Raw genomic sequence first — 23,350 nt, forward strand, 5'->3', positions numbered from 1 at the left:
TGTTCTGAACACTGCTAATTACCACTACAGCAGACCGTGTACGTCTACAATGATCAAGTTCTGAATCACACAGCAGACTCTTATTTCTCTGGTTGATGATAAATTAAAACAAACAGATAAATGTACATGATGGAAAACAGCTGATCTGTGGTAACCTGTAGACACAAGCAGTGTCCCAATCCAGGGGCTGCAGGCTTCGAAGGCTGTATTTGAAGGCCGATTGTGTCACAGCGGTGCGTCGAAGGCTGTCCCAATTCAAAGGGTCCTTTAGATGAATCCTCCGTTCCCCGGGCCACGAAGGATCCACTGGGCACATCCAACGTATCCCGAGATTCATTCACAAGTTTTTGGTTTCAACTCAATTGAGTAGCTAGCGTTACACGTTTAAAAAAAAGAAAGGGCCCTTGAAACAAATGATCTTTAAAATAATAGGTTAACTTACGTAACGTTAGTTGTGTTAGCTAGTCAGCCCACTAGCTTCCTGTTGCTCGGCGACAGGAGTGGCGTTTGGTGACGTAAACAAGAAATCCTCTGTAGACCAGACCGTCTCATTTCAGTTCAGCTTTAATGGTCTACACGGGCTATGAATGACGCATCCTCTGTAGACTGCCTTTCTTCGAAGGCTACAGCCCCTGAATTGGGACACAGCGACAGAGTGCAGGAGGATGTTTGGGTTGCTTGGCAACAAAAGTCCAGTTTGCGTTAAGTTGTGGAATGTGATTGTTACCTTTTACTACTATTTGCCTGCGGCCTCGTGCCTATGACCAAATCACAGCAGTGCTGATGTTCAGTGCAACATCACTCCCTCTCATGTGATATTGCTGAAATTAAAAGCTTAAAGCTTATGCCCTTAAAATTAAAATCTAGAAACAAGCCAAACTTGTTTTTAAATAAAACCATACAATTTTAAAATGTTACACGTTAAATTTAAATCAGTCTAAGACTTGCCCTCCATCTTTCTTACAGATATCTACAGTATCTTGTAGTGCCTTGTGTTTCTCAGAGGTCACGCCCTTGTTGCTGCAGCCGACATCAGACATTAAAGCAGTCCAGTGTTTAGTGTGTGTGTTACTTCAGGCTGCTGTAAATTATTCAGCAGTGGTGGGTTTCTCTCTCAGGGCGGATGGAGGTAAAAGCCTCTTCTTCTTCTTCTTCCCTCCGCTGACCCGCTCAGTGCCATCAGCATCTCCCACGATGCATCTAGGCCGTATTAATTATTCATTGCTATAACTCTGTGAAAGGTATACAGAGGCCTTCAGCTGTCTTTATCCCTCCCTCTCGCCTTCCCTCTAACCATCAGCTTCCCTCCCTCAGAGCCAATAAAAGCTCAGAGCTTTCCAATAAAATCAACCGTTTTAGATTTACAGATATAATTCTCATGCGGTATTTCCTGCTCGGATGTGAAGGCTTGAGACGAGGGGAATAAAAGCAAGATATTTGTGAGATTTGTCTCTATTAGCTTGCGGCAATATCACGCTCAAGAGGCAGCTGCACCTTAAACATTCAAGACTTTTCTTTTTTTGAAAGACTACTTCTTGATTTTTTAACCTATAGTCAGTGGTTGAATGTCACAAAGTAAATTTACTTACAAGCTGTGCTTAAGTACACATTTGGAGTACTTCGACTTGAGTCTTTTCTTTTCATCAGAGGTGTAAAAAGGCCAAGGTAACCTTACACATGCGTCCTATGCAATTGAAATAAAATGAAACGTAGTTCTTTTCAAACCTGGGCCATGTGTTTACATGTTTTGGTGTCAAAATGACGAGAGATTGACCTTTTGTCAAAGAGTAAGATCCTTTGTTTAACCAGAAACAGCAGTTATAAAGCTCTCTTCATAACCACCAGACTCCATTGACAAACACAGTAGGCTAATTTTACTGCCTCCATTGGTTAGTTTGTTTGTGTTGTTGTGTGTGCCGTTTTAAAGGGGTAGTTTGGTTGCGAACTATCATGTGTAGCGACGTGTAACGAGGCAGCATGTCCCGTGTCCTGTGAGGTAAAATGTTATTGTTATAGCTCCTGTGAGGAGTTTTTAGCTGGTCATGAAACAGACTTAAAGGTGCTATATGTAACTTTCAGAAAATCCTCATTCCTAGCAACACGGTCGGCTGTTGAGGGAACTGAAGTCAACCTTCATGTATGCGCTCTCGCGGACACTTGCATGCATGAACGAGCATCTGGGGTTTTTGCCTAAGACACATGAAACTGGGCATGCTCAATCTCGGAACTCACCTGCTTGGTTTTCACTGACGAGTCGTGTTCATTGATCGGTATCATGTTGTCCACAATCAACAGTGTTTGTCATAATACCTAAGTTAATATGTTAGATGGTGATGTTATTTGTCAAGCTAGACTGACAACACTGACATACACACTCGGATAGTATTTTGGTTGTCATAACGTTAGCGGGCATGCTAAGGTTAGCTAACTAGCTCTAACATAACTACACTGCATGGATCTGGCATTGTGCCTCGTAACCAAACGGCAAATTACTCAATTACCAGCCAGATCAGCCCCGGGAGACTGCGTGAGTTAGCTGATCTACTTGAGGGTGCTTTGCTACGTTGCCTAACTGGCAAATCGGCTAACGGTAAAAATCAGCCCACAGGTTGTTTGGGCCAGGGGAGGAAGTAGGGAAAGGTCTCAATTTATCAGTTCCTCTACTATCCCTTCACACACTGGCAATAAAAAATGCTATTTGATTGATGAATATACGTAAAATCTTACATATAACCCCTTTAAATTCATACTGATGCTTCTTTATGGGCTACAAAAGCAAACCAGACAATCAGCGACAAGATGGATTATATCTTTATAGTTATTTTTAAGGTCTGTATCCACTGCCAGGGGGTAGGTAGACGAGGTCATTAACTATGTGCTGCCAAATCAGCCTTTTTTCAAAGCAAGTGATGTCTGAATGTTAAAAGCTGGGGATTTTTTGTTTAAAAACCACTTCTTATTTACTGGACAAAATCAGCAAAGAGATAAGAGGTGCGGCTTTGTCCACAGGGGGCGCAACAATCAACACAAACCGAAAGTTCCTCACAGGAGCTTTAAACGTAAAAGGGGTTTATTGAATGGATTTGTAGCATTTATAATGTGATGAAAAAAATAGATGAGTCACATAGAGCCAAAATAAAAACTCAGATTGGGGAAAGTTTTGTCTGCTGTGACGGTCTTTTGGCGTGGTGGCACTATTCTGCCATACGAAACAAACACTATGATATAAATTGCATTATACCTTTGTAGACAGTACGGAGGGCATGTTAGTGACCTTTTAAGCTCATCAGTCTGGCTTTATACTACTATCTTTATCTTGCGTGACAAGCAGAGTAACATGAGTAAGGTGGAACATGTATGACCGTGATGCAAGAGGATTTCACTTCTGGGAGGACGCAATCTTCTTATTCACATTCCCTATCTGTGTGTGTGTGTGTCCTGACCCACTGTAATCCTGTGGTCTGCAACTGTAATCCACACACACACACGGTTCAGCATCAGCCTCTGCCACGAGCACAAACTCAGGTCTAATGAAAGAGCGTATAATCTATCATGAGCTGCATGTAACCTTTATCACTGAGTAACGAATATAAAACACGGTGGACAGCAGATCCAAACACACACAGGAGCAGGAAGTCTTGTAAATACACATTCATGTTTATTACCATGTATTATTTACATAAGACTATAGATTTTTAGACTTTTTGACATAGACTTCATTTAAAACATTCATATTTTTTCCCACAATCCCTTTTTTCCTGTCAAAAGAAAAAAGTAAGTCATATCCAATAGTAACAACTGTACAAAGACAGCCCGGTAGGTACAATAATTTACTTAAAAATTCTTCTTATTTTAGTCGATGCAAATCATGTGACAACAAAAACAACAGCTCAAGAGTTCCCATCACGACATTGTTTCCCCACAGAGTGATCACAAATGACTAGAGCTCGTATGTACATGCACTAAAGTGCTAGTGTTCAAAAGGCATGCAAATATTTCACTGATATTTGTACAACTGCCTTCCAAATATGCATAATGTTATTCAGTTTGTTGTCACCCCTCTTCTACACGTTCACGGAGTCGGACATTCATCCCAACGTAAAAATAAATAAAGGACGTAAAGCATCAGAAATGACATCATGTGTCTCTGCTTCAGACCCGATGAAGCAGAAGTCGTTTTTTGTTTGTTTGCTTGTGTTGTCTTTCTTCTCTTTGTGACGGAACAGAAAAGTCAAGCAACAGAAAAATAAAGATATGCTCTTATTGCAAAGAAACAAAAACAAACATGATTTGATGCAGGACAGCAAAAAAAATATCTATAGAAAAAAAAGTGTAAACAGATGAAAAAAAAGGTGTAAACTTCTTACAAATGCAACAGCTGACCTTCATTTTTCAGCTGAACAAAGGTTGAGATTGTGACTAAAATATACATATATGTAATAAATACATATATACACACATGTGGGGTGATGAGTAACTCAAGTGTGTGCAGGCACCTCTTATGGAAATGTAGTTTTTAAGTCTTTTTCTGATGATATTACAGTACATTCCAGGTTCTTCTGGTTCCTCGATGGTCAGCTGGTGCTACTGGGTGGATCACGAAACCCCCGCTTCAGGCTCCGCCTCTTTGGAGTCTCTGTCTTTGTGGGGCGGGGGGTTTCTGAGGTACTGGGTCTCTTAGGCTGAGGCGGAGCAGGATGAGAGGAGGTAGAGGACGGGACTCACGCCGGCTCCTCGCCCTCCAGGATGGTCTTGCGGTGCCCCGGCGGCGGGAAGGTGAACCTCCTCTTCGAGCCCTCGCTCCACTTGGGGGAGGAGAAGGGGGAGCGGGCGGCCCAGCGCGAGGGGGGGCGGCGGTTGGCCGGGCGGGCCGGTCTCAGGAAGCAGGAGTCCAGGGGCGGGGCCACCGGAGAGCGAGGCAGGTCCTGCCAATGACAAGGAGCCGTCAGAGAGGTGGGCGGAGCAAGGAGGTGTTGCGGAAACAGGAAGTGAGATTTAAACTTAAAAGCATGAGTGAAAGAAGAAAAGTGAGCAGGGGGCAGATGTGTTAATGATGTGTACAGAGAATAATGTGATGGATCTGCCACTTTAAACAAAAAAAAGAAGAAGCACCTTTAACTAGTGGAGTACCGGTTTATTCAGTGCACCTGTTTAAACTGTGGTCCAGGAAAATGTGTTTTTTGTCCAAAAGCTCAATAAGTCTGCCTTTTTTTGTTCTATATTGTTCTATATCTATATCTATAATTTTGCCCTGTTTTATCATATTAAACTTAAAGCTCCTGTGAGGAGTTTTTACGTGGTTATGAAACAGACTGCGACAGCGATTAACTGCTTGCTGCCTTTGTTTACATTTTCCATGACAAAAATGTAAAGTGAGTGATACATACAGTATGACTGTTGAAGAAAGCAGGAGGAGAATTTTTGTTACAAACCACCACTTAAGCATGTACAGGACAAAATCAGCAAAGAGATAAGAGGTACGGCTTTGTCCACAGGGGGCGCCAAATCAACACAAACCGAAAGTTCCTCACAGGAGCTTTAAGCTGAATCTTTCGACCTTCAAATCACACACGCAATACAAAAAGTAACTTGTGAGGCTGCTGTGATGCTCAGACGTATTTCTTATGCATCTGATGTTCTGTCGTCTTGAGGGACAAAAGATTAGAGACAGCTTTAAAGAGATGCAGTGCTCATATAAGGAGATGATGAAACCAAAACACAACCCACTTAAAGTTGAAGTTAAATGAACTGTTGAACTCTGCAGCCTCACAGTGACACCTTAACTTCTCAGCCTCACCTGACTAGAACTGACTGTCTGCACTAACACACAACAGTCCCAAAACTCCATTGGAATATAATTTAATCGTTTCCTTCTCTGTGGTCACTCAGTAACTGATTTCGAGGAACTTGTGATCCTTGACACAATAATCTACAGATGTTGGTCCCCAGAGTTACATCCATCCATCCATTATCCATACAGCTTATCCTGTTCAGGGTCGCAGGGTGTCTGGGACAAGAGGCGGGGTTACACGCTGGACTGATCACCCACGCATGCACAGGGCAAAGGCGCTAACCACTGCCCCCCGAGTTACTACAACAACACAAAAAACGTTCAAATACGTCACCTGTTCCTCTTGTAGCAATGCACAGAAGGACCTGAACTAGTTTAAAGGAGCAACTGGCCCCTGGAAAAAGCCACTGTCAGTCAAAGCTGGTGTTCTCTGTAATCCATAGAAGCAATAATACTTGAAATTGGCGCCATAGCTGTGGAGGAAGTTGTACAAACAGCTTGTAGTTTCGGCCATTCTACATTCCTTCAACACCCAGCATGCATTGCGCCCCTCCCTCTGAAAGCAGCGGCCCAGCGAGAGACGCTGGAGTGAAATACTACCGTTTGGCTGCAGGCAACGGCTCAGAGCGGTACAGAATCTGAAGTACAACGAGAATATACCGGTGGATCGTCTAAAAAATCTTCAGGTCTGCAGTCTACATTTCAAACCTGACGATTTTGAACGAGACATGACATCGGAGGCGGGCGTCCTGGATTGAGGAAGTGTAGTTTAGCAGATAGCGTCCTCCAAAGGCACAGAGCGAAATTGGCATTAGCTCCCCTTAATAGCATGATAGGACTGAGGTTGAACATCGGCGAACTGGCCCTTTAAGTGTAATACTTTGGGTGAAAAGGTGAAAGGATTGAGAAAATAGTACCCTTTGTCGATGTGGGTACCTGGTTAAGCAACATTACTGGATTCCTGCTGAATCAACACATTCTGTCACACAGGTGTGTGATGACACACTTTGCTTCACTGCTGACAGAGGACACTGCTGGAGGACACACTGTGCTGCTCAACATGGATGTGGGGAGTTCACATCCATTTATATATAATGCATGTTGGCATAATGTGATGTGATGTATAACACAGAATAATGCGAACACAGGGGTTTATAAATGTGGTTCAGGACTGTGTTTGCATAAATCTGTGACTTCTATGCATCTGCCCCCTGAATGAAACAGAAAAAGTGAGCAAAAGAAGACGATAAGATGAGAAAGAAGAGTTTTTTTCCCCCCTCAGAATGATGTCAGAGCGTGATTGGGTGAATGATCACACCGGGACATCACACCACTGGCCTGATTTATAAATATCTCGAGGCTTTAGATTTCAGCTGAAGGATGGTGGGACCTCAAGCCCGTGAAGCAACAATCTAGTTCTGCTAAAAATACACAGCGCCGAGGCTGCGGCCGGTGGCGTGAGAGGATGAAGTGAAGGAAACATAAGTGAGATGGATGAAAAGTTAGATCCACCAGAGAGTGACGTGAAACACAACCTGCAGGAAGTCCTGATTAACTGGCGGGAAAAACAAGTCACAGAGACGGATGGGCGGGAGCCGAATACTCGTCTCCATCAATTAATAATTTGTTAATGAATGAAACGGATGGATTTGTACACACAGGATATACAGAGCGGTTTCAGGGTTAATACAAGATTTCCTCTGTGATGCTAATACATCAAATTACACACCACAGATCATGCACCAGTAATGTGAACAGGAAGTCAGTGTGCAGGAGCGGCCACTGAAAACAGCAACGTGAACAGATTTACATCAGCTCGACTGCTCAGTGAATGATCGACCTTAAAGGAGAAATCCACCTTAAAACACTCTGACATCGTGACAAATGTTGTGGGCGATTGTGCAGTGTCATTACAATGGAAGATGGAAATGTTTCCATTGTAGCTCATTATGTCATTGTCACTATTTTTCAGCCTGAGACGACACATGAAAAGGTACAGCTCGTTTCACTAATGATCAAGGAGAGTAATCCCTGATAATTAAACAAATACCATTCAATATGAAAATGAAAGAAATCAGTGCTAAATATTATGCTAAAGTTCGGTGAGTCAAATCCAAGATTTATTTCTAGACTGCCCACTTTGCATCAACGAAACAGGAAGAAATAACCAACAAAAACAACTGTCTGTACATGCAATGAATGCTTATAACCATAGAGGCCGCTAAAGGTGACAAAACAGGGATATTCTATTGTTTCCTCTCAGATCTCAAGACAGCAAATCTATTCCATGAACAAGGGAATACTAAAATGTTAGCAGGCTAATGGATACACTTTAGAAGATCCCAGTTCACATCAATTAAGCAAGAAACTACGACAGAGTATTAGGGCCGCATTAAAGAAAAACAATCTGAGGTTGTGCCTCTATGTTATTTTGAAGGGTATCAGAAGAGAAGCCAGACCCTTCCTAATAACATATAGGCTAACAATAGCCCAAAATTACGACTTTATTCTTGTAATAAAAAACTTTCTTCAAAGACCATTACAACTTTATTTTAAAATTATGACTTTCTTCTGATTCACGTAATCTCATTTTTTTTTTCTTTAATGTGGCCCTAATACTACATCGCAAGAAACAGACTATTACAAGCAAGTAAATAGATCACAAGACCACGTTGGCAACAGAGCTGAATGTTTCCTTTTTTTTTTTTACTTGTTTAGAAAAGATCTGTAGCATTTTGCATTCAAGAAATGTTTTTATATTGTTTATCTTCTAAATTTTTACTTTCAGCTCTCAATTCTCCAAGCTTCTCTCAAGTACTTGAACACATCATCAAGCAGATACCATCTAAAAAGCCTTCGCTTCAGCATCCAACTACATCTAAAAGCCAAAAGTTACGATATTTTTATTGCATTTTTTGTATAATCTAAGAAAACCCTACATTTATTGTATAAAGATAAGTTTTTCTGCTTTTTGCCTTTATTAGATATGACAGCTGAAGAGAGATGGGAAATGTTGGCAGTGGGGAATGACATGCACCAAATGATCGACAGACCATGTGTCGAGCCTGCGATCAGTGCGTTGAGGACTGCAGCCTCTGTATATGGGGCATCTGCTCTACCAACTGAGCTAAACCAGCACCTCTCCTACATTTATTTTAATAGGTAAGTGAGGGCGGTTGATGAAAAATGGGACAACCAGAAAACTAAATTCCACCCCATATTAAAATGCACCGACAGGCTTCTAGTATATTATATAAAAGTCATGGTGGATTTCTCCTTTAAGCATGCAGAGTGGACCAGAGTCCCTGGTTAATATCCTTCAGACATCCAACACAACCCCGTCAGGCGTCAGAATATAGAAAGTGATAAGTGTTAGCAGCTTTCTTCTTCAGTTAGTCTTTGGAGGTTTGTTAGTGTGAGAGGATGGCTGTAAGAGTGAAGAGGAAAGGAAACACTGTGTGGACAAAAAGGGTGAAAAAAGCAAAATATCACAAGTAAACATCACAGGCCATCCAGTCGCACACATGGTGACACCCTGGTAGAGACACAGTGTTAGAATATTAAGGGGTCCCATAAGACAACAAACAACCAGCGCTGAGGGACGTGTGAAACATCCAGAATCGCCTTTTTATGCACTGCTTCACAATTTTAGTCCAAACGTTTTAGGATCAATAAATAATACAGCATCTGGTGACTGTTTAGTCACATGAACTGAGGTTTTTTTCAAGGACCATACCGGTGATTTTTGCAGGATTTACTCGGCCATCAATGGCAAATCATACACATTTCGTATTACTACCACACTGGTTTAATTTCTTATTTGTATAGTTGGACAATGATACCTGATACTTGAGAGCACTTTAACACGCGTTCTTCATTAGCCTACACTAAATTGCCTGTTGCCGCACACACTTCCTTTGAAATGTTTGATATTCAGGTTTCTATTGTTTTTCTTTGATGTCTGTCTCCAAAAAGAGCTCAGATAGTAGGCTACTTTAGCTGCCCACATTAGCTAGCTAACTAACTAATGTAGGCACGTTAGCTAGTAATAAATATTTACAGGTCATCTCAAGTTACACTAGCTAGCTTACGTCAACATTAGCTGTGTTTTTTGATCAATTATCTATCCACTGTATTTTAGTTTCCCTGTGTTTTGGCTAACCCAATCTAAGCTAGCAAACATCTTGAAGCTTTCATTAGACAGTAACTAAAGCTAATGTTAAAGTTAGCTTATATTTAGCTAAATATGCGTGTGGGACTTTCAGTTACCGGGCGAGCTTAATGTTGACTCTCAACATGTAAGTCAACTATAATATGTCTGCCATTGTCTACAATGTTTTGTGATATATTTAATTATTAATCCAGATAGTGGACTACAATTACCCGAAAATGAAGCTTGGAAAAAACAGCACACTCAAATGTAGCGGACTAGCTTGTAGCTTGCTAAAAACCAAGCATGTCAGTGTTTAAAATGTATTCGCCTCCAGGTTTTTCTATCATTGGCTAATGTCAGCAGCCTTTGTTAGCTAGTAGTTGCTAACAAATGCTGGCTAATGTCAGAGTTAGCTGTTTTTTTAAAACTCTAAACTAGAATTTGATGTATTCTGTCCAGTGAAAGGTAAAGGAGCTAATGTTTAAGACGGAGCTGATATCCTTAACTACCTGTCGAGTTAACTTATGAAGCTGTTATTGATGACCTCCTACTGCAAGTCTCCTAAACTTTATTCTCATTTTGTACTGGGAGAAAACTTAAGAAAACTCTAATCTATTAATCTCAAAATGTATGGTATGGTATTTGAAAGTAGTAGTTGTGATTTATGGTTAATGGACTAAAACATGCAAAATCACCACTATGGTCCATCAAAAAAACAAAACACTATACCAAAGAAACTGAGCATGCGTACAATTACACGAAGAAAAAGATGGATGGCCGTCGCACAACTTTTGACACCACTTCGATGGCTTCAAACACTGTCACTGCTGTCCTGTGAAGCATGCATAATGAAGAGGGTGAGGAGGGGGGAGGGGTCTGCAGGGCGTGAGGTGAGAGGTCCGTGTGGCCGGTGAACCCACCGCCAAAGGTCGTAGAGGAAGAGGAACTTACATCACGGAGACAAGCAGAGTTAGAGTCCCCAAGGAGTTGTTAGTATGACAGTGTGGTTCTGGATCAGAGCACAGCGGACAGCGAGGAAGAGGGGGAGATAAAGCCCAGAGGGGAGGAGAGAAGGGGGGAGGAGGAGGAGGGAAGATAGAGCGGGAAATGTTAATCGGTAAAATCGGGAAAAGAGGAAAAGTCTGGCATATCAAAGGCAGAGAGGTTGATCAGGAGAAATAAGGAGGCTGATTTCAGCCTGCAGACAACACAGACAGCAGTAAACACACACCCATTCACTTTAAGACCTGGAAAAACACAAAGGGGACCATGATGTAGATACAAGCGTGTCTTTTTAACCTTATGAACCAGGAGTGGCACATGCAATCTTGTTGTATCCTGTCATACAATGACAATAAAGGCTTTCAACTCAAATGGTAAGTGTTGGCTGCAAAAGTGTCACGCCAACCATCTGTGTATTTAACTGGAAGCCTTATGAATTGACCCTGCGCCTAGTTACGGTTGCTAATGTAGGATTGGACAGTGGCCGTTCAAGGGAGGGCCTACTCTCAGGGCCTGTGTCCAAAAACTGATTTTTTTGGGCTGGCAGCAGTTCAGCTTTTAACAGCACAAAAACACCACTGCCATGCTCGTCAATGTCACTTCTTCCTCACCGACCAATCAAAATCAAGAAGGGGCGGGACTTATGATATCAACTTTGTCAACAACAATGGCCGAGAAGAAGCTAAGCGAGGGTACAATTTCCTGGTCTAGAGCTGCTGCTAACGCCAGGACATGATTCCTTTACATAGTTTTTTTGTTTTCTTTGTAAAATGTCCTTGAATGAAAGCAAACACTAAGCACACAGAGCGATTTAAAACAGACTTAGGGCCCGATCAGACAGGACGCGTTTTGCAGGCATAAAACGCGAGGCGCACTGCACTGCCTTTTTGTGAAAGTAAACACCCGATCACACAGAGCGCGTTTTAGCAGCTGGGGGCGGCTTTTTTCCCCTACTGTTGTTAAGGCAACCACCGAATCATTAGCTGTCATTAACCTAACCGTTACATTGTAAACTGACAGAAGGCTCGCCTCTCCTCGAGGTGCTCGGAGCGTTTCCTCAAAAACGCGAGGCGCACAGAGCAGAAAAAAGCGAGGCGCTCCGCAAAGCAAAAGCAGCGCGCAAAAAGCGTCCCTCTCATTGAAAACAATGACAAAATAGCCACCCCCAGCTGCTAATACGCGTCCTGTCTGATCGGGCCCTTATTGGTCACTACCAAGGGAAGGGGAAGTGCAGCCAGACAACTTTCGTAACCTAGCAACCGTAAACGCCGGTGAGAAGAGCTAAAAAATTAGCGTTTGTGGAAACAGGTCCTCACGTCACACGTTTTGTTTCTCTTATTAGTCGTATGTTTATTGAACTTAGCCCAGGAAGTTAAATCGTGGCTCCCCTTTAAAATTTGCTTGCTTAGCTACAACAGGCATTATGAAAATGTAAAAAAAAAAACTACTCTTCAAAAAACAGTTTCAAGACACAAATTGCATGAACAATAAATTATGACACAAATGTTTATCCGTGTTGCCCATCCACTCATTACACTTTCAGTTTGGTTTATTTGGTAGAAATTTTAAATTGTATTTGGACCTTTAATGATGACGTTTCCTTTTCCCCTACTACTCCGTCTGGACTTGTTTATCCATCCTAACGAAACACAAAAAATTATCCACATCCATGTCAATTTAACAGCATTAACAACATGCTTGAGAACGGTCACAGTCCATTATTTTGATCTGTTCCACTTGTGACCGTCCACAGAGCGACCGCAGGAAACAGACTCCACTATCATCCATAAAACACACATCAGACTTTAATCTGTCTGTCCTGCACATCAGCGAACAGCAGCTGGTGAGACCTTGATGTTAGTGGATAAATTAATCACCATATGTGGGATTATGTTGCTCACTGTTCATGTCATGGTTTCAAATATACAGTGTGTCTGTGTTTCATTGATTTAATGTACAGCTTTATCACAGCATGACCTACTTTTCTAAAGTAAAGCTGAATGAATTTGTCTTTCTCTTTCATCATTTAAACATGACCAGAAATATGGAGTTCTGTCAGTCATTTATTTTGCCCACAGGTCAGCTGAATGGGTGGTGAAACGGGCCCGACCGACGTGTCAGAGCGCTGATTTCATCGAGTAAAATTAGCGCTTTTCTTGGTTTCCTTTTGAAGGGAAGATCAATCGCTTCAAAACTAGATACACTTGAAAGTCCGCTTCGTAATTAATTGGAGACTTCTGATCATAATTAATCATATAACTTTGTAACTACAATCCCAGTTGGATGATTAATGTGAGAACATTAATTTCACTCTCCCAGTTATCAGACAGAAATCAGGTTTCGGTCGGGCCTCAGTTGAAGTTAAAGCACAGAAATAAAAGCCACGCTACAAGAGAGTTGCTACAGTGAAGAAGAAAGTACAGAAGAAGAAGAAACCTTAAAGAGCGGCTACATACAGCAAAGAAGGAAAGCTCATAATTATTAGAGAGGGTTAAATATTTGACATTACCATTGCATCAGTCAGTGCTTTCGATCTGAGAAAAAAGCATTAACATTTTAGTGATATTATAACGTAGTTGATTAGCTTTGTCTTTGATTAACCACACATGCTTTAAAGTGTTTTCCTCAAACATTACAAGGTGAATCCAAGGCAAAGTCATAAACACGACTGCGACATAAAACATGGGCCCCAGATCAAATGAATGATGAAGCGATGAATCCAGTGCGTCTGTATATTTACCTCCATACATCCAGATTGTCCTCTGTCTGAGTCGGCCTGCCTGTTGCTGTCTCTGCTCTGTCCTCCAGCCTGCAGCCTCCTCTCCTCTCTAAAGTTCTGCTCCTGCAGCTTCTTATTGAGGATGCGAGCTGCGTTCTCAGCCAGCGTGTAGCCGGGCGGGGCCGACAGGTCCTGCCGTATGCTCACCACCTCCTGGTTTTTGTCCCCCTGCGTCTCCACAATCAGCTGCACGGGGCTGGGCGAGCGCCCACGAGCAGCCCGCAAACACTCCTGTGAGTTCCTGGGGTCTATCGCGCAAGCCCCTTGTGCAAGGCCAGGCTCGGAGGTGGAGGACTGGTTGGGGCGAGAGCGACTGGGGGATTTGTTGAACTTTTGGATGGAGTCGTAGCCGACGGGGGTGTGGTCGATGATGTTGAAGAGGCTGGAGAGGCCGTCGTTGATGGTGGTATGGACGGGGCTGTCCCGAGTTGTGGTGGAGCGAGCCCACGCTGACTCGTTGTTGCCCTTCTGCGGTGTGGTGGGGGTGGGGGCACGGCTGTTGTTTGGTAGATCAGCCTTGTTGGTTGAGGACAGTTTGCGCTGAAGTTTGGGTGAGCCGTACTTTGGCGAGCAGCAGGGTCGCTCAAACTTGCTCTGGACGACAGGAGAGTATTGAACCTTCCTCGTGCTGCGGGACGGGGAGGATATAGGCGTGCTGCCACCTTTTGGGGTGAGGCAGCGGTGGGGGCTGCTGGTCAGGTTCCTCAGCAGGTCCGTTTGTAGACCCACACTGATGGTCTGGGTGGTCTGAGTGCCTCGTGTGGTGAACCCGTTCGTCTGGCAGGCGGTGTCCCGGACTACTGGCCCCGGTGGAGATCGGATGGCATTCCTCACAGAGATGGCCACCTCCTTCATGTCGTCGCTCAGGTTTCTGGCGAGCTGCAGCTCCAGAGAAGAGGTGTAAATAGGAGACTGGTTAGGGGAAGTCCTCAACCCCCCACCCTCCAGAAGCCCACATGGCCACCTCCCAGGGCTGAAGACCTCATCCGGCCCGCTGGCTCCCACCCCAGCCTCTCCTCCGCCCCTGGCTTTGGTCCCTTTGGCGTACAGGAAGTCCGGGTCTTGGGCAGTAGGGCGCTCAGCTGCCCCAGGTCTGGTGGGGCTGTGGGGGATGTGAACCCCACAGAGGTCCAGTCCCACCCCTGCCACCCCTGCTCCGTTGCCCCTCAGCGGGGACTTGTGGCAGTGCTCGGGGCTGCTCAGGGTGCTGGTGGTCAGGGTGGCGCTGGTGGTGAGGAACCAGGAGGCCGGCTGGAATGGATTGAGAACGGGTTCCCCTCCCTGAGCCTCAGGTGGTCTGTCAGGCCATGCTTCCCGCAGAGGACACGGGCCAGAGGGGGATGATGGGAAGTCCCAGCCCTTATTGTTGAACTCCTCTATGTACTTGAGGTCGTCCGGGGAGAGAGGCGGGGTGATGTCGTCTTGACCCTGATCACCGTGGCGAGTCTTGTCGGGGAGAAACGGTGAGCTGTCCATTAGCCGCTGGAAGTCGCTCATGGAGCACACGGACTTGGCCCTGGAAACAACACACACACACAAGCACACAGAGTTCATTAACATATAATACACCATCACAACACACACCAACAATGATCTCATCTCCTTCTTATGTCCGTATCTTTTTAGAAAAGTGAGCGGCATCACTTAATAAGATCAACTCACACAGAAAAATCACAAGGGAAACTCTGTCACTTCAAGTATCAGTAAACAGAATAAACTGCTCGTCTCCAGAGGGATCAATGTGAATGCATGAGCGACAAAAATGCAGCAGGAGGCTGAATTATCTGCAGCCAGCCAGACCGTGTTCTGTGTGTTTACTGTTGACATCTATTAAAATGAATCAGCTTCAAAAAGAATAGTTTGCCTGTAAAAACACTCTGTGAACTCGGTTTGACTCAAAGCTGTTTCATGCGTTCACCTGAGCAGACTCCCGCCGCCCATCTCCTCCTCTGCGTACTCAGGGTCATCTTCTCGCTCCGAAATCTCGTTCAGAGCCTGAAACACAGCAGATACAGCGATGAGGTCATGTGGAAAAGAGTTCAGTGTGAGATTTGTTCACAGTAGATTCTTGAAAAACAGTGGCTGTATTTTCAAATAAATATATCTTTTTGTCTCATTTTAGCTCCACAGTTTAGACAGATTTTGTTTAGTTGTTAATAGCAAACGGACACTGAGTAATTAATTTAAGAGACAGGCTTTATGTGCCAGACTGCAATATAATTTTATTATACCTCCTTAAAGTCTTAATGTTAATTGCTTGTCATAAAAGTTTTAGGATTACACCTCAAGTTTGTTAGTTTCTTAATGTATTCTGGTGAAGCAGGTGTAATAAACTGTAATTTAGTCAAATGAAAAGAAATTAACCTGTTATGTAAAGCGTCTGTTAAACAGGTTTTTACTTTTTAATTAAATTTACATTTAGATGTATTTCTTATAAGAAGGACAGTCTTCTTTTTTGGGCTTTTTGCTTGTATCAGACAGGACAGCTGAAGAGAGACAGGAAATGAGTAGAGATTGAGGGATGACATGCACCAAACGATCGGCAGACCAGGAGTCGAGCCTGGAGGACTGTAGCTAGTATATGGGGCGTCCGCTCCACCAACTGAGCCAAACCAGCGCCCCAAAGAAGGAGAGCCTTCTACCTGAGCACCTAATACTCTAGTATTAGACATTTCATGCTTTCAGAGATGGAAGGACATGCTGTGAGTTCAGCTTCTTACAAACTTTTGACAGACACAGCGTCAAAGTGGTGACACACATATATGAGCACTTTTACTTTTGAAAGTGAGTTTACTTTCTCGTCTGACAAAATAAGCATCAAATCCTTACATCTATAAAGCTGGAACCAGAGAATTGTTTTTTTCTACTAGGCTACTTATAAAAGAGTGTAGTCTTCAGCCATTCTAGCATCTCTGAGCCTGTACTGAAGCACATGTAAATGCTAACATCAGCATGTAAGCATTCCCATCATTATAATGATAAAATGCTGATGTTCAACAGGTATAATATTTATGACTGTATGTTTACCATCGTAGATAAGAGTGTTAGCATGCTAACATTAAACAAATATATATATCTATATATATATCTATATATATTTATATATATTTATATATATATATCTATATATATTATAAACAAAAAACACAAGTAAACTGGGGCTAAAGTTTTAAGGGATGACAAAATTACTACAATTCATCCTGAGGGGGGTATGAACGTCTGTCCCAAATTTTATGGATATCCATCTCATAGTTGTTGAGATGTTTCACTCAGAACCAAAAATCTTAAAGGGCCAGTTCGCCGATTTTCAACCTCAGTCCTATCATGCTATTATGGGGAGCTAATGCCATTATGGTAGGACGCTATCCGGTTCTTCAACGGGCCCTGGAAAACCTCCACCAGACTAAGCAAAAGGCGTCATCTGGCAGAGGCCAGGGAGCTTGCTAAACTACACTTCCTCAATCTAGTACGTCCGCCTCCGATGTCATGTCTCGTTCAAAATCGTCAGGTTGGAAATGTAGACTGCAGACCTGAAGATTTTTTAGACGATCCACCGGTATATTCTCGTCTTATTTCAGATTCTGTACCGCTCTGAGCCATTGCCTGCACTCCAGCGTCTCGCTGGGCAGTTGCTTTCAGAGGGAGGGACGCAATGCACTCTGGGTGTTGTAGGAATGTAGAATGGGCAAAACCACCAGCTGTTTGTACAACTTTCCCCAAAGCTATGGTGCCAATTTCAAATCTTATTGCTTCTTTCAATTACAGAGAACACCAGCTTTGACTGACAGTGGCTTTGTCCAGGGGCAAACTGCTCCTTTAAACTCATGTTGAGGACATTGAGGGGATTACCAGATACACTCTGATTCATCTGCAGGGGTTAAATGATGGTGGTCCATCAAGTAGTTGTGAGATATTTCAGCCTGAACCAAAGTAATAGACCATCATCAGCAAACTGTATTTTTGTGTTACATCACTACATTAATAATAAGTCTTGACTGATGTGTTACCTCCTTCATGCAGGGGAACCTCCTCTCACTCTCCAGTCTGCAGGGTGGTGGGACCTCCAGGCCGCTGAGGGGGTCCAAAGACAGCGCGTCCAGGAAGAGGTTCTCTGTTGGCCCTTTCAGCCTCATGGTGGCCCCCTGCTCCTCCAGCATGGCCTCAGAGTCGGAGTGGGAACGCATGGGAGGGGCAGAGATGGGTGTGGACGTACAGGGGGAGCGTGGGGAGCGAGGGGACCGGGGGGCGTTGCAGGGACTGTCCTGAGGGGAAAACACACCTCGGTGGCCTGAGCTGCCATCTTTAACGTCCATGCCCTCGCCTCGCCGGGTGCTCAGCTCTCTCTGCATCTGCACATAGAATCACACACAAGTAGGAAGTGATCAGTCTCACGGTGTCTAGAGATAACTAAGTAAAACTGTAAGAGTCAAACTTTAAATCAATTTGTATAAATAATGCTTCTGGATTATATAAAAGACCTTCTGCTTAAAGCCTCATGAAAAGATCTGAAGTCTCTTTTTTGTTGTGAATATTTAATGCTTATTCCTCTGACTTATTCAGTGTGCAGGTCTAATATGTTTATTATTTGATAATTTAAGACCTCTTTAATCTGATGGTTTTTAGACTGCTCCTAGGTTGTCCTTATGATGATGTTTTAGGTTGCTTCTCTTTATATAATAATTTACCTGGAAAATACTCTTTCTTTGCTGAGAATAAGATAAGATGATTGATACCTTTCTCACGTTTAAATGCTAAATATAAATCTATTGACAGCTGCCAATTAGCTTACATTAAAGTCTAGCAAAACAAGGCGGAAACAGCCAGCCTGGGTCAGTTCAAAGCTAACAAAATTAGCCTGCTTCCAGTCTTTGTCTCAAGATAAGTTTGGCTAATTAACTGCCCAAGGTAGCTTTATATTTAGTGAAAGAGTGATAACAATCATTCTAAGATAAGATTTAAGTGTACAAACTGTTCTGATCTTTTCTGGAGAATTTACAAGTTTACATGATTGTTTTCTTAAAGGACCAGACACAGTTTTACAAGTTTTCGCAAACAAAATACAGATGAATCTAAAAATGTTGTGTGTTTTTTGTTTGTTAATGGTCTATAACCCGTGGTTCTCAACTGGTGGGTCAGGACCCAAAAGTGGGTTGCGGAGCTGATTTCAGTGGGTCGTGGATGTGTGCTACAAAATAAAAAGTTGTGGCAAAAAGTCTATGCTGCGCTTTTATTTTGAAGGACATGGGTTTCCTATGACATGCGTGCAGTAGTAGTGTAGTTTATTCACACTCCATGTATCCACTGATTGGGTAATCCCAGCTACAGTCACAGTTATATTCTTGGAACTTTTAATTTTATTTCTCTTTGCTGTTAATTAAATGAATTTTTGAGGAAGTTTCCGGTTATGCATCACTGCCTGCTTGTCATTTTGGCCGACTATTATACTAATTTTATTTGTGATGTTTTGTTCCGTCTCAGGTCCAAACTCAACCAAAGTTAATTCAATCATTTTGAATGGTTAAAAACTTTGTCATTAAGGAGGTGGTGGTGGGTCCTAAGGCTAGACCAGTTGAGAGCCACTGGTCTATAACATAAGAGTCCAACTGACATTGGATGTGCGTAGCCAACAAGGTTTTTTTTTACATAAACATAAGGATATCCTAAATTAGTCAGTGCTTTCTGGAGACAAATTATACTTAAAAGATCATCTGTGTTATTTCTGAACTGACATTTATTTTTTTACCAGATGTGTTTTTGTTAATGAAATATTGTCATAATCGGTCCGTGTTACTTATTGGTCTATCTCTATTATGCATGCAAAACAGCCTGCTGTGGTCCCTCACATTTATAGTATGTTTCAATCATGCAGTGCAGGCGTCCCTCACATGAGAACACATTGCTTTCCGTCAATGTTTTCTGCCACTGTATGCCTCCACTGAGTAGTCCACTTGTGCCATTGAGTGTTAAGGACCATGCTTCATTCTTGGGGTTAAAGAACACTCACACCACTCCTTCACTTTAACGCTGCCACTCTGAGCCATTCAGTAGGTGACCTGTGTTTTATTGTTTGCTGCAGCATCGCTGAATAATGCATCGCTGCTTCCTGCTCTGTGTCTCCGTTCAGCCGTGCATCAGCACTTTGTTTTCTGAGCTGCTGAAAGTGAGCTGTGTTCCTGTCCTTATTATTCCAGTCACTGTTTTATATGTTAATACTCTCATATCATATTAACCGGTTCATGTTTCTACCTCCTGTCTGGGACATCAAACACAAGTGAGGTGAGATGCTGCAGTATGCTTCATTAAAATCCCCCAAAGGACATCAATTATTCAGGAATCCTCCTCAGGACTTCTTTTAATCTAACGACCATTTTTAAAGTCCCAAACAACTGAGCCGATAATAACCTCGGGTGCTTTGTCCCTGTTTCTCCTCTTAAAAACACACACACAATCATTAACAAGACAAGGCGTCAGATCTTTAAGTTGAGTGTGTGTTATTCTTTTTTTTCAGTTTTTGAGGAAGTAGTTTAGTTTAAAGTCTCCGACTGAAGGGAAACGAGGTCTCAGATTAAGACTTAATAAGGTGAAGAAAAGGGCACAATCAACGTGTGGAAGTAAGAGATAACCATCTAGACTGAGTAAGTCTACATGTGATGGGCTTCTCACAGAAATCATTGATATATGTGATTAATCGAGATTAATTAATTAATCACAAAGCCTGTAATTAATTTGATTAATTTTTAATCACCTGACAGCACTAAAAAAAAGGTAAAACCAAGAGACTCTTGGCACTGAAAAAAATCAGTATTTACGTGCTTGGGAGAATCCTCACATTTAAGAAGCTGGAAACAGTGAACAGATGGAGTTTGAAAAAGGATATTAAGAATCTCCTCAGTCTAGAAAAAACTAAATATGTGGATGTTCATATTTCCATTTGAATGCACTTTTAGTACTTCTCGGCAAGGTTGGCTCACAGGTTAAAAAGGAAATCTAATTCGTGAACAGCTGCTAAATAGCACTTGTGGCGTGTGATTACAAGGTCAAGTTTTAACTGCGTGTCTCACCTTTAAGCTAACATGCACAAGAAGTCCTTAAAATTGCCTTGAAAAGCAGAAATGTATTACTCAGTCACAAGTGAGCAAATTCCATCTACTGAGGAGGTCATGTGTAGTCATATTAACGTCTACAGGATGGACCCTGTGGTGTTCCTTTCCGTTCCTGACCCTGTCCTTCCTTCACTCTGTTTATGGTAAATGGTATATATAGCGCTTTTCTAGTCTTTGCGACCACTCAAAGCTGCTTTTACACTACATGTCACATTCATCCATTCACACACACTGATGGCAGAGGCTGCTACGTAAAGTGCCCGACTGTCAATCAGTTATCACATGGCTATGCCACCGGGAGCATTGTGGGGTTCAGTGTCTTGCCCAAGGACACTTCGACATGTAGCCTGAGGGAATTGGGGATCGAATCTCTGACCTGCCGAATGAAAGACGACCGACTCACTGAGCCGACCGACCCACTGAGCCACAGCCGTTTATTATGTACTACAAGCCTTCCTCCTCTGTCTCTGCTCTCTCACCCTCTCCATCTTGCGGTGGAGCTCCCTCACGCTGCCGTCCCACTCCTGCCGCTCCCGGTCGAAGTGCTCCAGGAGCTCGGCCCTCTCGCGGCCCCACCTCTTCTCTCCGTGCTGCAGCTTCCAGCGGAGGTCCAGGGAGGTGCTGTGGCTCTCGGCCAGCAGACGCTGGTGCTCCTCGCGCTCCTGATTCAAGGCCCACTCAGGGTCTCCGGCCGGTTCACCTTCGTCTCCCTGGGCCTCGCCTCGCACCTTTCCTGGCGTCTCCTCCTCCAACTGAACAAAGAGCAAAGACACAGGAATATTTGATGAGGATGGATTTGATATAATGTAAAGTATAAAGAAATAATAAACAGTACGACAAAGAAAAAGCAGTGTTTAAAGTTAAGACTACACTAATAAAAACGTAAAACATACGTAAAAAACTTTTCATACGTTAACAACAGCTCTATCACACTTGTTTCATCATCCATTTTTGTTGCCCGTCCTCCCCGACGAATCGATACCTTTTTACAGTGAGATGCGTCATTCTTTAAAGCTTTGTAATACTCCAAACAGAAGTCTTTGATACGTCGTGCATAACTCACAATTCCCTCTTTTGATCTTTCAATCTTTTCGAAAGGTCTTTGAGTTTAATGAAATAATATAATGATGAAAAAGGGAAGTTAAGCGCTCACACAGCTACAAATAATGAATTAGTGTCAAAGCAGATTAAAGCGATGACTGAAAATGTTTAGCTTATCATTTGGAGCCCTCTCATGATGCTGAATTAACATAATTAATGAGTGAGCTAATTATGAGACGGCTCTGTGGGGCTGTTTATTAAGACAAACAGCCTATATGGAAATAAAGAGAACATGGGCTGGAAATGTTACAGCTGTGTTCACACTGACTTGAGGTGTTTGATAAGCCTTCAAATGCACAAATCTGTCATTAAAACAGGATTCTTTGGTTTGTATTTCATTCATTATACTTCCTACTTGAGTTAAAGTGTGTATATATTATTTGCAAAATGTAGTTGACTGACGACAGACTGGAGGCAGACACATGGCTGTAGATGTTCTGCTTGATATATTTATGATTGTGGTTGTTTTAAACAAAGTTTGACTGGTTTCACTTTTTATTTCATGTCTTTTGTTGTATTATAGTCACGTGTTCTGTATTATGTTTGTATGTATGGCTGCTCATTGTTTGTCAGAAACTTCATTAATGTGTTGCCGCCTGACTTGGCCACTCTTTTAATCTCAAGAGCTTTTCCTGGTTAAATAAAGGTTAATTAAAAAATTTTTTTTGTTTGTTTAAGAAACTAAAGTTTAAGTATTAATTGTGTAGGTCTGCAATTTCTCTATAGCAGACTGTTGCTATGAAGAACCGACCGTTGCTAGGGATGCGGCTCTAATCACACAATCTGGAGGACTAACTGTAATCATATCAATCCATATTTTGACGTATTTGAAAATGATGTTTGAAGACGGCACATGAAGTAAACATTAAATGGAACACAGTTACGGGATACGGCGGTGTTTAAAGATCGTGAATGGAAAAGAAAATGTCAACAGACTCTGACAGTGATGAGAGAGAAAACCTCAATCGGGTGCCGCGCTGATTCATGCTGTCCCGTTCACCATGTCTCACTTCACCATCAGAGGAAATGTTTCCATTTAATGTGAGTAATAACAGCTCGGTTAGCTCATTCTAAGAAGGCTACAGAGTTCAGCGTTGCTATGGACGCAGCTCTGACTGTGAGTGGACTATTTTTAAACAGAAAACGGAAATATAATAATTTCTAAATTAATAATTTGTGTCTAATAATTGATTTTGAGCTATGTCCCAATCCTTAAAATGACGTGGCCCACAGAGGATGAGTAATTTATAGCCTGTGTAGACCATTAAAGCAAAACTGAAACGAGACAGTCTGGTCTTCAGAGGATTTCCTGTTTGTGTCACAAGCTGTTCCCGCCCTTACCCTTCGTCACCAAACGCAGCTCCTGTCGCCTAGCAACAGGTAGCTAGCAAGCTATCTAGCCAAGACGATATAACTAGACG

At 42.7% G+C, this 23,350-nt stretch overlaps 1 protein-coding gene across 7 annotated transcripts in view; it reads right to left on the minus strand.

The window, feature by feature from the left end:
* Positions 1-3,636: 3,636 nt before the first annotated feature.
* Positions 3,637-23,350, minus strand: part of LOC138611357 (microtubule cross-linking factor 1) — an 82,075-nt gene continuing 62,361 nt past the window's right edge. For 2 of the 7 annotated variants that reach the window (XM_069684419.1, XM_069684418.1), the window contains 5 exons: positions 21,308-21,580; positions 17,733-18,074; positions 15,644-15,720; positions 13,687-15,241; positions 3,637-4,925 (listed from right to left, as the gene is read on the minus strand). In XM_069684419.1, coding sequence (XP_069540520.1) covers positions 4,722-4,925; positions 13,687-15,241; positions 15,644-15,720; positions 17,733-18,074; positions 21,308-21,580 — 2,451 coding nt within the window. In that variant the 3' untranslated portion in view covers positions 3,637-4,721. Of the gene's footprint in view, positions 4,926-10,895; positions 10,954-12,528; positions 12,586-13,455; positions 13,481-13,686; positions 15,242-15,643; positions 15,721-17,732; positions 18,075-21,307; positions 21,581-23,350 lie in introns of all 7 variants that reach the window. The other 5 variants (XR_011309606.1, XR_011309608.1, XR_011309607.1 and 2 more) reach the window with 5 other exon arrangements.

This window comes from Semicossyphus pulcher, unplaced genomic scaffold (assembly GCF_022749685.1).
Source record: "Semicossyphus pulcher isolate SPU_LCO1_2020_fin unplaced genomic scaffold, fSemPul1.0.p SCAF_7, whole genome shotgun sequence".
Taxonomy (NCBI): Eukaryota; Metazoa; Chordata; class Actinopteri; order Labriformes; family Labridae; genus Semicossyphus; species Semicossyphus pulcher.